The 15,789-nt window shown below is 34.3% G+C and overlaps 2 protein-coding genes and 1 long non-coding RNA gene across 5 annotated transcripts in view; 2 read left to right on the top strand and 1 right to left on the bottom strand.

Annotated features, from left to right (window-relative positions):
- Positions 1 to 162: 162 nt before the first annotated feature.
- LOC120342895 (uncharacterized) lies at positions 163 to 2,013 on the bottom strand. 2 transcript variants are annotated; one of them, XR_013477542.1, is made up of 3 exons: positions 1,682 to 2,013; positions 1,113 to 1,232; positions 163 to 879 (listed from the first exon to the last, which is right to left on the bottom strand). It is a non-coding gene; the product is annotated as an uncharacterized LOC120342895 (long non-coding RNA). The 2 variants fall into 2 exon arrangements; XR_013477541.1 differs by having other exon boundaries at positions 164 to 861.
- A 1,122-nt stretch (positions 2,014 to 3,135) lies between these two features.
- Positions 3,136 to 7,612, top strand: LOC120345810 (kelch-like protein 7). Its single transcript, XM_039415363.2, has one exon. The coding sequence runs from the start codon at positions 5,255 to 5,257 to the stop codon at positions 6,914 to 6,916; it is 1,662 nt and encodes a 553-aa protein (XP_039271297.1). The 5' UTR covers positions 3,136 to 5,254; the 3' UTR covers positions 6,917 to 7,612.
- Positions 7,613 to 7,639: 27 nt separating this feature from the next.
- LOC120345808 (E3 ubiquitin-protein ligase NEDD4-like) overlaps positions 7,640 to 15,789 on the top strand; it is a 31,761-nt gene continuing 23,611 nt past the window's right edge. For both annotated transcript variants that reach the window (XM_039415361.2, XM_039415360.2), the window contains exons 1-5: positions 7,640 to 7,781; positions 8,326 to 8,402; positions 8,719 to 8,818; positions 9,540 to 9,578; positions 10,427 to 10,480. In XM_039415361.2, coding sequence (XP_039271295.1) covers positions 7,737 to 7,781; positions 8,326 to 8,402; positions 8,719 to 8,818; positions 9,540 to 9,578; positions 10,427 to 10,480 — 315 coding nt within the window. In that variant the 5' untranslated portion in view covers positions 7,640 to 7,736. The remainder of the gene's footprint in view (positions 7,782 to 8,325; positions 8,403 to 8,718; positions 8,819 to 9,539; positions 9,579 to 10,426; positions 10,481 to 15,789) is intronic.

Genomic DNA, 15,789 nt, shown 5'->3' with positions numbered 1-15,789 from the left:
AAGATGCAGATAACATGCAAATAAATGACGAAGCTGAAGACCTAGTTGGATGACATCAGCATCTGGTAAAGGTCCATTTACAAAACAACCGGACCCTGATGAAACTATAATGAGTGTTGTCAACAAAGGTATTTAATTCTAAGGCCCTTAAACCTTTTTGTGTCACACAACAGATTTTCAATGTAATAATCATGCCTTTATTTACATACAGAAAGTATTGATGCTGAAAAGTTTGCAAGACGCCTGGTAGATACTCTATTCTATGCAGGCTACCAGTACAACGGTTTTAACTGGCGAAAGTTAGAATCCACGAGCTATTGTATAATATTGAATTTGGGGAAATATAAAAATATTTGAGAACATTTGTTCGAACTATTTGTACTACTAGCGTATAGGACTTGTGACACCTCTCTATTTCATTAATCGTCCAAACATTTGTTCAAAGATCAGCAATGGTGCCTTTGCCTGGGCACAGCACCTTCCCTCGAAAAGTAGTTGCAAACCGAGCGAGCGTTCTGTGTTGCAAGGCCACCACTTCCGGGTATGTCATGCAGCAGTTGAGTGACCACTCTCACATCTTCGTCAACTGTTGCAGCTCCATCAACATCTCTCCTCAAAAAATTGTGGAGGCAGCATGTCAAAGGTATTGGTCGGTGATGATAAGCTCTCCACTGATTGGCTAATATTCCAAATGTGCTTTCCACCATTCGTCTTGCGCGTGATAAGCGATAATTAAAATTTTTCTTCCCTTGCGAAAGACCATTGCCAGGAAATGGTCTCATCAAATATTCTTTCAGTGGAAACGCTTCATCACCAAGGAAAACAAAGGTAACGGTTGGCCCATTCGTTAATGGCAATGGCCTGAAAATAGATATGCCCCTGTTAGACGGAAATACAAAATGAGGTTTAGGGGAGATTTTTCTGCATAAACATGCTTTATTGTTATGGGTTATTAATAAGCTGTAAGAATGATCAGCCTGTTTTACATTATTAATAAAGCAGCTCAAACTAGATATTAACTGGATGTAAAGGAAAATTAAAACCTGTTCCGTTATAGAAAAAAAACATCAACAGTCATTAAGTCTAAGCGAAGTATTAGCTTAAATAAACACCTTGGTGAGGGTAGACTCAAGGTTCCATTCTGCAGGCGATGTCCAAAACATGAGTTTGCAAATATTCACCCATCACTTGCTCTTCCGTAAGCGCCGATGACCACTGCAAGGAATTTATAACTGAAAAATATAAATTTCGTTGAGTTTTTGATGGCACTGTTTGGATTAAATGCCTATGTAGAATCCACACAATCATAATAGAAGATAATGTGTTTTCAATTTATTCATTCATATAAAGCAACCACGAGTGGTAAGTAACAAAATTCATTTCATAAATACTAACTAGAATGATACAAAACCAGGTTTAATATTTACCAAGCATCAACAATAGCCAGGAGCACAATGTTATATGTTTTCTTGTAATTATAGTACAGGGAGCCTGCATTGTTATCTTAACAGATAAACCTAGAACCATGCAAGTAGCAATTTCATTTTTGTTACAAACCACTGCAAATACGGTATGGTACAGGCATACCGGTGCCGGCACTGGTGCCAGGGCTGCCGTACCAGTGTACCGTACACGTACCGGTACAGTCAGTACCGGTTCTGCATCGGTAAGCGGTACCTACCTCTAGTTTCTCTTCTATGCAAAATAGAATGGCCTCACCACCTTCTTATTTTCCATCTTCTTTTTTATCCTCCCGTTTTCTCAACCACAACAGTAAACTCAATCGTCGATTTTTGTTTAAAGTCATCGCCAAACCACAGCACAAAGCACCTGAATCCAACTCAAATCTCGACTAACGCATCGCGTCAACGCAAAAGAATGTGTCCTCGAGAATTCGTTGCGTTGACGCAGTGCGTCAAAATGATGCGTTAACGCAGCAACGCACGATTAAGTTAAACAAACAAGGTTTGAAGGTGCGTCAACGCAGTGGTGTGAACAGATGTGAATGGGCCCTTAATCTCGATGCCCCCTTGTTAAAAAAATTCTCCATAGCATTCATTGGCTCGTTTATATTGTTTTTTTTTCAAGCCACTTTTGTGTAATCATTAATGTAATGCATAAAATTGACTTTTTGATTTTATTCCCCAAATGCGTTTAAAGCTCCATTGCCGAAATCTCGAAAAAATCCCAAATAATTCATATTTAAAAAATTGAGACTGCGGCATCGTGGTTGTTCATCAGTATGTGTCGGCTGACTTACTAATAGCATTTTCAAAAGGCTAGCACTTTCTGTACAGTTGTACACGGTACCGAAATACGTGGCGCGGCGTTGTAGCTCATCGTGCTAAGCGTTAGGAATACGCTCGCCACCGCACCTCTGATTACTCTGCGTGGGTTCGCAGGTTCGAGTTCCATGCGGGGTGGTTATGTGCGAGAGGATTGATAGACTTCTCGCCGCCGTAGGGTGGTTCACGTAACCGCTGGTCGGTTACGGTTTCCTCCACCATCAAGTCCATGCTTTCAAAAACAAATAACTAATTAATCCCATCCTCGACATGGAATGGTAACCGGACGAGAGACCGTGGTTCGCCATATGGTTGAGCCGTCTTATCGGCTTTCCCCTCCCTTGGGATAAATATGTAAATCCTATTCTATCCTAACTTTCGTTAAATTTTACTTTCACATTCGCCTCATTAGCCATATTATAGCTATCAGTCTTTTAGATGACACGTGATTACATATTTCAGATCAAAATGATAGATATGGAACAGTTGCAAAACTCGCGAAATTACTATCGAAATACTCATAATAATCATAATAATTCGCAATGGTTAACTAGAAGAATTTTGGGGATTTAGAAACATTCACGATGGCAGTCTTGATGCGCTTCTATTTAGGCGCCCATATTACAAATATGAATATGTGTACTAATAGTTTATATGTGTTAGCTGTTCAAGTTTTTTTAAATTCTAAATAACTCCCAAATTAGAAAAATAAAAACCCGATCACAAAATTTTAAATTCAGTCACGAAATCCCCACCAACCATGCAGTCAGTAGTCGAGCCGAAGAAACATAGCCCAACCTTCAATCACGATGACGTCACATAAACACAACGGAGAAAAGTTTCAGGAGGGGTTTGTTCATGGTTAACTGAATAGTTTTTTGACCAGAGTGACTATTACTGCTATTATGGGTTTGACCATTTGCTGTTACAGTGTATGGCTGGCCAGCAACGTCACGCCTTTCCTCGACGTTTGATCTGAAAAAATACAATAAATTGGCATACTGGTACCGGTCAAAGTGACAAAGTGGTTATAGTCACTTTGGTAGGTATAGCTAGCCTAGTGATGAAAGTTGTAATAATAGCAAAAGTGGGGACATATTTTTAGTATTTGATTGCAGATTGATTTGATTTTTTGTTTACAAATTAATTTGTCCTTAGTTTGCTATGTTTTTTTTAAAATTCCATTATATGTTATCTCTGTCTGTCTATGGTTTCATGTTTGTGTGAGTGGAGTGTGTGTGAAGTTATTTTATTTTTAGGTGTGTGAACATGTACCACATTCTGTATTTATCAATCATTTTTTTAATAAACCCTAAGGCTTTGCTAGTTATCTAAATTCCATAATCAGTTCTTATTCCTTTTCTTTAGATTATTTTCTGTCTGTCTGTTATGCCTGTATGCTGGTTTTAGAATAGGTAACGATACTTATACCCACTTTTCTAAGTTTAAATCTGCAAATGCAGGAATCCCCCTTGATTTGAAGGACTTTTTGTCATAGTTTTTCATAAATCTATATATCCTTATTGTTATAATAGAAGAGCACTGGTATAAAATATGTCCTTTTTATTGCTTCACTGTGGCATAATCATCGATGCACCCAGTGTGTGTTTGAAGGTTTGTTTAAATCCCATGGGGATAATTATGTGTGGGAGGATTGCTGGACTTCTCATCGCCATACAGCCATAGGGAGCTGCTGGTCGATTACGGCTTCTTCCACCATAAAGTTCATGCATCTGAAACAATTAACTAGGTAACTTTTTTCACATGGTACCTGACATGGACTGGTAACCGGACGTAGACCATGGTATGTCATATGATTATACCTTGTTATCGACTTCTCCCCAGTCCCCGGTATAAAATAACGTCTAATCCTATTCTTGTTTGGTGTGTAAATAATTTTTTTTCATTCTCATATTTTTGAATTGTTGATTAGGAGTTGAAACTTATAATGTTTATATGATTTGAAAAAACTTTTTAGTTGAAATTCACCATTGGAAATGTTAATTCGTTAAGACCAAAGCTCAAATTAAGATTGATCGACTGGAATCTGACAATTGGAATTTGGGCAGTTTGCGAGTGTCTATAATACAGTAATATAGTATTTGTTGGTTTATACTACAACTCTGCCACTGATTCACACTGTCATAACAACTCATGTACCATTACTTGCTGACCATAGCCACTATATGGGTACTGAGTGCTTCATTACTGCATTACCCATATCAATTATTACTGTATTACAGTACCATATAGCCCAGGGATGGCTTTGATTAAATATGTATGATCCACATTCTTCTTTACCACAATAAAAATGTAATTTTTGACCCATTTATTAAAAAAGGTTCGCCATCCCTGATATAGTCCATTATGACACTCTTACTGTTGAATCAATTCATGACATTTGAAGATGATGAAACAAATATACAAATAACATCTGAATTAAACATTTGTCCACTTATAGTGGGTGGAAGAGTCAACTCGTTTAAAGTTGCTTATTGTTCAATAGTTCATAAAAATGAATATATTATTGTAGTAACAATTATAGTGTTTGAGATATTGGGTCACCTAAAAATTGTACACTCAAATTCCATAATTAATGCTTTGTACCGCAACTTCGAACACTCTCATGAATACTGAGAATTGGGATACATTACTGTATTTATTTGAAATTGAATTGCGCTTTGCGTTTGATTTGATTTATATTTAACAATGGAATTTATGAGAGGCGTTTTTGTATGCCTGCAGGCTGCAGCTGATATGGTTGCTAAAAGGAAAGAAATACCAATTTAATATAATATTAGTACGGTATCATATAGCCTACATACATTGTCTCATCTTTACTAGCTGAGTAGCGTGTTCTTCACTTTTAAATCACTGAGATCAAATTTTAAAACTATATATAAGTTTCAATGTAATTCATACTGAAAACTCATATCTTCAGTCTGTTATTGGATGATTAAAATTTGATTATGGAAGTTGTTATAGCGGACAGCGAGTACCAGTCTTCCTCACTGGAAAGGATAAATAATTTGAGAGAATATGGGCTTTATTGTGATTTTGTTATAGTAGTTGAAGAGGAGAAGCTTCCTGTACACAAAAATGTTATTGCTGCAAATTCTGATTACTTTCGGGCAATGCTCAGCCATGACACAAAAGAAAGCATGGAAGGAACAGTTGAAATCCAAGATGTTCAAATCAAAGCTGTTAGAATATGCATTGCTTACATCTACACTGGTATCGCATCATTTGAAAACGATGATATATTAGAAGTCTACCACACTGCTGATGTTTTCCAACTTCATAGACTTGTGACTAACATATTGAAACATCTTACTGAACAAATGAGCAGAGAGAATGTTTTCATTTCGAAGCAATTGGCCAGAAAATATGATTTCAAGGATTTGGATGAAAAATGTGACAAGTATGCTATTGATCACTTTGTTGCGATCATGAAAACTACTGCATTCCTGCAACTTGAATCAGAGTATTTGATTTATTTGGTTTCATCACAGAAAAATAAGGATACTCGTGAAGAACAAGTTTGTGATGCAATCATAAAGTGGGTTGAATATGACATCAAGCCTAGAAAAGAGCTGTTTCCAGAACTACTACAGCTTGTTGATCTGAATCTCATGGGTTTGCCTTATAGAAGACATCTTGTTGAAAATGAAGTTCTCATCAATTCGAGCTCAGAAAGTCTAACTAAAACAGCTTTGTCTGTGTTCAAATCTCATCTCAAAGTCTCTTCTTTGAGCTGTGATCAGACAGTTGCTCCATCCTATCAAAACAAAGTTGTGGTTCTTGATGGATCTCCAGAATTCATCAGAGAGTATGATGGCCATAGAAAGGTTTGGGAAGAAACAGAGATAGTAAGCAGTGATGCCATCAGTGGTTGTGATAATTATAGTGCTGTTTATGTTGATCCGTATATATTCATCTTGTCGGATGATAAGTCAGTATATCGACTCAAATATACGAAGGATCCAAATGCTATGTGGATAAAGGTGTCAAGTATGCTTAAAGATCATGGTGCAAGACCACCTGCTATTGCACATGATGGTGCAATTTATGTTATAGGATTGGGAAATGAATCACCAGGGAAAACTACAGCATCAGGTGAGAAGTACTCTGTCCCAGAGGATCGTTGGACACCTCTACCTGATATGTCTGAAGAAAAAGACATGAATGCCTTGGCTGCTGTTGGTCATAGCATATACAGCTGTGGTGGTCTGTTAAGAAAAACACCTTTAAACACTGTTGAGAAATTGAATCTGAAGACAATGCATTGGCAAGGAGTTGCATCAATGAAGACTCCTAGATATGGTGCTGCTGCGGTGACTTATAATGACAAGATTTATGTTATTGGAGGTGAAAATACAACTGTTCTATCATATGCTGAATTCTATGATACCATCACTGGTGTATGGACCGACATCTTGCAAATGACAATGCCTAGAAACTATTGTCATGGATTCGTACACGACAACAAAATATATGCTGTTTCTGGAATATGGGGGACCAATTTTTTTGGAGAACCAGTGGAAGCTTATGACATAGAGAAAAATACTTGGGAAAGACAAACACGTTTCCTGGCACCAGTGAGAGAGATAACTTGGGTTCTTTCAATGTGATCGACATATTCTGTTATAGCTGCTGTGAAAGAATATTGAATATACTATTCAATTTTAAATCACGGAGGAAGTTACTACAATATTGTTTCTAAATTATGAGTATTCAAACTTCGATTCATGACATGTTTAAAAAAGCTTTGTAAATATGTTAGCTATACATAATTTAGAATTGTATATTTCAAATCAAATAATTTAGTGGGATTTATGTTTGCCATATGTTTACACAACGTACCGTAGTTCCTCGTTTTGTTGAAGTTTAGTCACTGCCAATTACAAACACCGCTTTTTTGTTTTGTCTCACATTTTGTTCCTTTTCAATCATCCGTTTGCTCCAGGCTGCTTGTCATTAATACATAAGTTGTATTCTGTTTTGAATGTCTTTCAAGTTGACCTAATTTGCATTGATGAAAAATATTTTGACCAAAGAGCGAGGGACATATTCCGCTCAGTGATTTATACACCATTTGCCTTTATTTGTTATAAAAAAATCAAATTGGGATATTTACATTGCAATAATGATTGATATTATCTATAAAAGTGCTGTATAAAAAAGTTTTCTGTCTGGCATGTATGCCAGATTCAGGATTTCAATAAATTATTCAGAACTTAAAATGTCTCTTGGGCCTATGCTGCTTTTTTGTTTTGTTATGATGCATGACATAGTTAAGTGTAAAATCCTGTAATTTTTTGTGTAGATACAGCTAACTTATAGTTATATAAATATTACTGTCTGCTGGTACATAAACTCAAGATTTTGTAGGATTAATAGTTAGGACACTGTACTGATTGAGCTTGCATAAGTCATCTTCATTTTCTTCGTATGGCCTCATCTGATTCAGTAATATATGGACATAAAAATCACCAGGTATTCTTATATTTTCTGATTTTTTTTATAAACATATAAATAAACAATAATTGTTTATCAATTGAAATATTGGAAATTCAATATTCTCACACTAATGTTTTTTAAAACAAACATACCATAATAGAAGATTGATATTATTATGAAATCATGATTTTATAAAAATTTTCATTCACCATGATGAGATATACCATCAATAATTGACTCTGTTCAATGTGCACAAAGTACTATTTTTTGGATATATCCCAATTACAAATCAATTTTATTATAGCCATATAGTTTAACATTATATCTAGTAGAATTTTCCTTTTTTTGCAAAATGAAACCAGTGGCACAGTTAGTAATGACATCTTTTCTATTTTGTTCTCGAAAGTGCACCAAAATCAAACCACTCCTTTCTCCTGTCATATAATTTATCTTATATACAGAAAGTGGTTTTGGTTTTCTTCATTAAATGAATTTGTTGAAGCAATCTTCGCTGTATTGTGTGTGTATATGGCTGTGCTGAGAAAATAGCAACTCATAACATGTTTCGATTTATTTTCAGTTGAATGTCCACAGACTGGTGAGAGTAAAAGTCTTATCTGGTCATAATCTTGCTAAGAAGGATATATTTGGTGCCAGGTACTAATTTCTCCTATTATGCATATCTGTTTCTTCATTATGTCTACTGCAAATTACTATTTTTTATTATTATGGTAGAGATTTTGACATATTTTAAGGATCTGAGCTTTGTTCTAAGAAAGGTGTCAAGTACTTTTTGCTTAAAATCTTGTGTGTAATAAATGGCTCTTGAGATGAGCGTTCTGCTAATCAGACAAGAGTAGATCGTTAGTGAGTGATTGAAGTAGATTGGCCAAAGAGGGTTTAAGAAATATACATTATTACATTAGTCATACAAATATTATGCGAAATCAATCATTGATTTTAATAATTTTAGTGATCCATACGTGAAGGTATCTCTCTATCGACCAAAGCGAATATCACTCGGGCAATCCTATGAAAGCTATGGAACTGCAACAACCAAAACAAAGAAAAAAGTACGAAATTTCCTCTGATTTATATGATTCCTAGTATTTGATAGATGTTTCCACATCACTTTACAATAGTCATAACGCAATGTTTAACTGGGGTCAGTAAAGTCATGAAATATGAATTCATTTTAGGTTTCTTTCCCCGCAGATCAGGATCAATGACTGTTTACATAAAACTATGTAGACTATGTATATTATGTTTTAAAATGTCATTTACTTTAACATTACTACTGGTTTAAAATCTTGTTTATCATGGATTAGAGTTAGCTGTTTTCTGAATTTTGATTTTCTGAATTTTGCGTAAGAATTACTATTATGGAATATGAAATAACATTCAAACTAGTCAAATATTTTAATATTGGCGAAAGAAAGATCTACGGTAACAATTGTAATTTTGATAATACCCAGTTTCATAATATGATTCAATGTGTTTTTCAACTAAAATTAGGATTGTAACGGTGAAATTGCTTGGATTTAAAAGTCGACAAAACAAACTTTTCTAATAGGCACTCATCACTTCCTTACTTAATCTTGAGATTTGATTCACTTTCACGTTATTCTATTTACCGGTACACACTTTAATGTTCAATATAATTCGGTTTTCTGAATAAAAATAATAGATCACAGCCAATTATGCTACTTCAATTTCCCTCTATTATGTATGTCTCAGAATAATATTATGTAGCAAAGTTGATAACCATTTCATTTTATTTTCCGATATTTTTAGACCTTGAATCCAAAATGGGAGGAAGAATTTACTTTTAGAGTAAGTATTATATGGGATGCTCCGATAGCATTCAAGTGATGTATTGATTGTTTGAGATTCTGACTGATTTTGGACAATAATTTCATTTTTAAATGGTAAAACTAAATTATGTGTCCTGTTAATCCACTCTGAGAAGTTTAACTAATAACTTGATTTATTGTTGTGATCATTGCAATTACAACAAACCATCAAAATTTGTTTGAACAGAAGCAAGGTTTTAAGAATCAATTGAAATTAGGCAAATCTTGCTCACATCATGTGATTTTGGTATATTAGAATTGGAACGGTATGTCTTAGAACCTGCTGCCTGAATCTAAGCCATGCCCACTTCTTATAATTCAAATGCTGATAATAAGACTATAAACAAAAATGGAAGTGAGGTAATGATGTCAAAGAATCAGAAACAGAATATTTTTGTGGACCAGTTTCGCACTCTACTTGATATTTTATATCACACATAAGTATATGTAATCCTAATATTGAACTCCTGTAAATTATTGAAAAGCACACATATATACATATTAGCCCACAATCACATGTATTTCTCGTCCTTCATGATATATATCGGTAATGTAACAAAAGCGGAATTATGGCCAGAATTTCATTGGCCTTTTTTTGTAGTTCCGAAAAATTTGAGAGTCTTCTAGAATAAAACTTGTCTAGTGGAACAATAATAACTTATGTAACATACGGTAATAATAATATAGGTTGTGATAAATTCAGTTTAAAATGTAATAGCCAGACTTGTTGAGTATCATTGGCCTGTATGTAGTTTGCCTCTGTTATTCCAATTTCTCTTGTTCTCATATGCTCCCGTCAAATTTTAATTGTTTCTTCCACTTTATCAGGTGGTACCAAAGGAAAACAGACTACTGTTTGAAGTTTTTGATGAAAACAGAGTGGTGAGTTGTATTTCGAATTGACTAAATATTTTGCTATTTGGTGTTTTTTTAGTTTGCGAAAATGATCTCAAATACCAGGAGAGCTTATTTTGAAGTTGTAGGCTACTTTGGTTTCGAGAATGCTATAAATTTTCAAATTTAAATGTTATAGATTCATCTAATATAAACAAAATTATAATGAATTTTGTTTTACATTTTTGGAATCTTTGATTTACAGAGCTATCATTGCCTTTTCATTGGATTCATTATTAGGTAATTCCAGGGTTACTTTCAGGGCAAATATTTTAATATCAAACAGGTTTAACTTAGAGACTATTACAATTACAAGCATTTAAATTCTAGTGTTTCTAGTTGTAGATGGCCTTGGGCCTGTAACATAGAAACCATAGAGACAGGAAAACTATGGACCACTTTCATATAGACGAGCCGTTAAACACGGTTACGAAAAAGGAAATTTTTCAGTGAAACTTTGAGGTGTTCCCTATCTCAAGATATTGTAACCAATCAACTACCCTTTCCTATGTCAATGGAGAATATATCGACACCTCAAAACCAAACAGTGCTAAGTCCACTTTTCCAAAAAATGACATTTTTCAATTGCTGATTTTCCTGGACTTAGCTCTACATTTTGATCTATTTGCCTTATCTCTAGGTGCTCTAGATCTCAAGACAGCTATGGACATAACCCTGCTCTTTTTAGGGCATTTGAGAACTAAACAGAGCTGTGTCTACTATAGTGGACTTAGCTCTGGATAACTGCATTGTAAGTTGGGGCTAAGTCCGTTTTTTGGACATAGCTCCTCTCAAAAAATATAATACAAAGCGCTGAGTCCGTTTTTTGGACATAGCTCCTCTCAAAAAATATAATACAAAGCGCTAAGTCCATACCAGCCTCTATAATAACATAATAAAGGAGCCCTAAGTCCAATAAAATTGTTTTTGGTCCAGAAAATTGAGAGCCAAAAAGGGTTAAGTCCAAAAAAACCCCCCCCAAAAAAATTGGGGCGGAGCACAAATTTTTTTATACCATCTAAATATGGCCTTCATTGTAACTTTGGTGGACCATAAAAACTAGACATCCTCGATGTAAGGTATTAGAGAAATAAAAAAAAGAAACAAAAAAAAAACGTTTTTTGCGTTTTTCTCAAAACTAGAAAAATGGACTTAGCCCAATTTGGATTTCATGCGTCGATATATTCAGGTTGTTAAATTTTATAAAATTAGGTGAATACTGTTAGCCAATTTTTAAAACTTCCAGTCTGAATTAAAAACGGACCGTTACTTGTGGTACGCTACAATCAGGGTCTGTTTCATGTTTTATTTTGAAACATCTGATATTTAATCAATAATTAATAACATTTAAAGTTACTGTAATCACATTGAATTTACTTTGCTAAGTTATGAATCCATAATTAACAGATGAATTCTGAAATGAAATTATTTTTCGGGATCAAATTGGCAATTCAAAAATATGGGCTTGTAAAATAAAGATCAAAATTAGCCTGTATAATATTCAACAAACAATAAAGGAATGAAGACATTAAAAATTTGATATTTTTTTGGAAATGTTGATACCACTCCAACATATAAAATAATTTATGGTTTTTCATGATTGAGCCTCTAACTTCAGTTTTGTATCAATGACTTATGATGTCAACATTGGGGGTCAATGCATCACTAACTTTCCATAACCGTCACATTTTTATTTATCCGTATAGGTGTGTTAGTGTGTAATAAATAACTTCTCAGAACTTCAAGATATGTTCTATGAAAATATTTGTTTACGCAGGATTGATCATTTTGATTTTTTTTCTACTTTGTCTCTAGTTCTATGAAATCGCCCTATTCAATAATTATCAATATCAGGGTCGGATCAAAAATAGGTTTTTATCAAATTATGTTAAATATAAAATTCAATTTCATTATAGTGTATATATTGATTATGTGAAAATTTATACAGGGGACTTTACTGCTGTATTTAGATACCTTTATCTGTTATTTAAGATTTTAAAATATTTTAAAAATGTATTCAGGGAGGGGAGCTGTCTCCGATGACCGCATGGTCGTATCGCTCCCTCCAGTTCCAGTCTATACTGTATTTTTTTATTGGTATGACTGTTTTTTCTGGTTGGTGAAATAAATCTCTCTCGCTCTCTTCATGATAGCATAATAGTAGTAACAACAGATGAGCGTCTGATGTGTAAAAAATCCAATTTCACACTCAGTCTTGTTGGAAAGGAAAACATAGCAATAATAAATGCTCTCCTTGGCTCTTGCTATCTTGTATATTGTACTTTTCACGTAAAGAAAAAGTACAATATAGCTCTCGACTCTTGAGGTATAATAATGAAAAACCTGGTCTAGATGGCTATTTAGCAGCCAATTTGAATAGCTCTTAGTTTTCATATTTTTGATTGCCCACAATCAATGACCAATCCAAATGTAGTCTTGTACTGTTGCTTGCTTCAGTTGAAAATCAGAACAGTATTTGTGATGGTTAGGTGTGTTGGAACGAGCACGGGTATTCTAAGTGTGCTTTCCACCTAATATAGAAGGTTTTGAGAGAAGTTTACTCGGATAGAGCATAGGATCTAGTGTTAGTGATGTTGTTATCACAGCATTGGTGACAATCAATGTGGTTTGACGACTAACTATTGAGTGTAAACGGACCTGTAGTGGAAGCTTGCTATGATGCTCTATGAAGGATTTCCTAAAATAGAAGATACGTATTTACACCAAACAGTAATGAAGTACAGCTCAAATCAAACTGTGAAAGACCACTTCAGGAGCTGCAACAGTGATACTCCATACTAAGGGAATTACCAAATGATTAGATTGTGCATATCTCATCAGAAATTATCGAGCTTATTTCAAAATAACAAATAAGCCTTCATGGTGTGCCACCTGAAAATGTAATATGATAGATCTAATTTTGCTCAAAGTAACTTTAGATTTAATATGAAATTAACATACATTTTGAATGACAGTTATGATACATGGTATGTTATGACACGTTTTCAGTGACAGTTGAAGATAATGTGTTTTCAACATATTTGGTGGCTCATGGTTCATCACCCATGGTATTGATGCTGGAAATATTTTCTGATCTTGTAATTTACCAACAGAAGCTTTATTAACAACTACATTTAAAATTGGTGAAACCAACCTTAAATATGGATAGTATTGTGAATCGTATATTTTTTATTCTGACATAAAAGCATTAAGAATGTGGGTTTTATTGTCCATATTCACTATTCTACCAGATAATGACTTCTAGATTAGATGTGAAAAATATTTCAGTGACGCAGTCTTCAATTTTGTAAAGTCTTAATAATTGTTGATATTTGAGTATAAATTTCCAATTTAGACTGTTATTTAAATGCAGTGTACTTTATTCAACATTATTACAACTTAATATAATTATCTATCTATTATTTTATTCTATGTGCATAATGTTCAAGAACAGGATGAGACTATATTCTTTATATATGCAAGCATACCTCACATTAAAGAACAGTCTGTTGCCTCAGGGACATATTTTTGACTATGCTTTCATTAGCGACATAAATATTATTTATGTTTCAAATTTTTTGTCTGAGTTTAATACCAGTTCTTTGTAAAAAAGTTCATTTCATGCATTATAATGGGTTTGCTGAATTTAAGCACTTTCAAGAAAGGAGAATGTTTTTTTTCAACTTCTTATTTTTATGTAACTTAAACATTCAGTCACTACTCATATATATTTCGAAAAACCATTGTCTGTATGTTCTAATCTAATCTCCGTAAATTCACTGGTATAATTTCAAAATTTTCCAACTTCTCATTTGTTGTTAAAAGTCCCCAAAACTTTCGTCTGGTGTAGGGTGGGCGTTGCCACTTAAAATTCTCTCTCTTTTTAGAAGTTGCCTGCTTCAGGCATGTTGATGAGTCACTCCATTCAAAATAGTGTTATCTATCATAGTTTGGGATAAACACCTTTGTGTAGTTTGAAATATTTGCATTGCGTTTTTATGTTCCAATATCAATAAAAGGATGTTCGGTTTTATTTAATGTACAGAGGAATCATGAATTGTTTTTGTGTGGGATTAACGTCACGTCACGTGCTTCGTTTTGTCGCCTGTGACGTAATTTAGTTTAGATGATGTGTGACGTGATGTTAATCAAGTTGTGATTTAGTCTCACGTGAGTCTCGTGAGGAAAAGTTGCAGTATTTTTCCGGAGTTATTCCGATGAAATCTATCTTCCTTCTGGGGAAATACTTGTTTTTAAACTTTAAATTGTCAATTACTCACTTTTGCGTCGTGTTTTTATTTTTAACGTATCACATCTGCGTCTCAAATTGTGTGGGGATTACCAGCATTTGAACATGCCAAGTTAAGTTTATTTAAAAATGTAATACACCTCGCATTCTGCATTGAATTTGGGATTGGAATTTCTCATATACTGAGACAAAATGTATTTTTGGATATCTGGATATTTCGTGATAATGTTGGATTATTTATAACCTGTTAATATGTGGCGTTTAGGATCACTAACTCCCCCATGTTCTTGTTCAGACTACTAAATTAATTTTGAAATAATTAAAAATATTGGTGAACGGTAGTATTGATTTACGATCCCTTTCGCGCTATATCTTGTTTAAACATTCAAAAATGGGTAAGCGTGTCTGTAACACCTGCTGTGATCGAAGCGCTTCTGTCACAGTCTATCATCAACCCGTGACGTTTTATTCAATATGTTAATAAGGCTTTGCAGTGCCGACCATGGGCTGCTGGGTCCCCCACTTGCATGGATTCAGAGCTAATTGTTGGTGCAAATTCTTAAATTTACTCTTTATATATTAAAATAATGTATAGGTCAAGACTCCTAAATTGAAAATTACGGTACTTTGAAAATCATGATTTTGGGCCTTAGGTCACTGCAACCTATATAACCGCGATGGGCCCCTTTCTTCCACTTGTCCCGCGCTAATTTTAAGCGCCAATTCTAATTTACAACCGGTTTCACATAGAGCAATAGTTTAGGCCAAGCCCTGAGGCCTGGACACTGATTTCAATCCATGGCCAAAGGGAATACGTCAACTGATTAGTTCGCGTAATGTGTTGGCGTCACCTGATGAATTATCACGTTTCGTATCACGTCATAAAAGTGAATGTGTGTAAAAGCAAAAAGTCTAACGTAGTCTTACGAATGTCAATCGTAGAACGTAGTTTCCTCGCTTCTATCGGTATTATTTATTTCCTTTTTGGCCTACTGCTCCATATTTTTGTGGATTAAATTGTCCCTGTAATTCACAGCAAATTTCTTAA

The sequence above is a fragment of the Styela clava genome, chromosome 8 (genome assembly GCF_964204865.1).
Source record: "Styela clava chromosome 8, kaStyClav1.hap1.2, whole genome shotgun sequence".
Taxonomy (NCBI): domain Eukaryota; kingdom Metazoa; phylum Chordata; class Ascidiacea; order Stolidobranchia; family Styelidae; genus Styela; species Styela clava.
Note: the sequence above shows the minus strand (reverse complement) of the source record. Positions and strands in the feature narration are given on the sequence as shown.

What these genes read in the sequence shown, in the direction of transcription:
- LOC120345810 (XM_039415363.2), top strand. Translation starts at nt 5,255, where the DNA reads ATGGAAGTTGTTATAGCGGACAGCGAGTACCAGTCTTCCTCACTGGAA.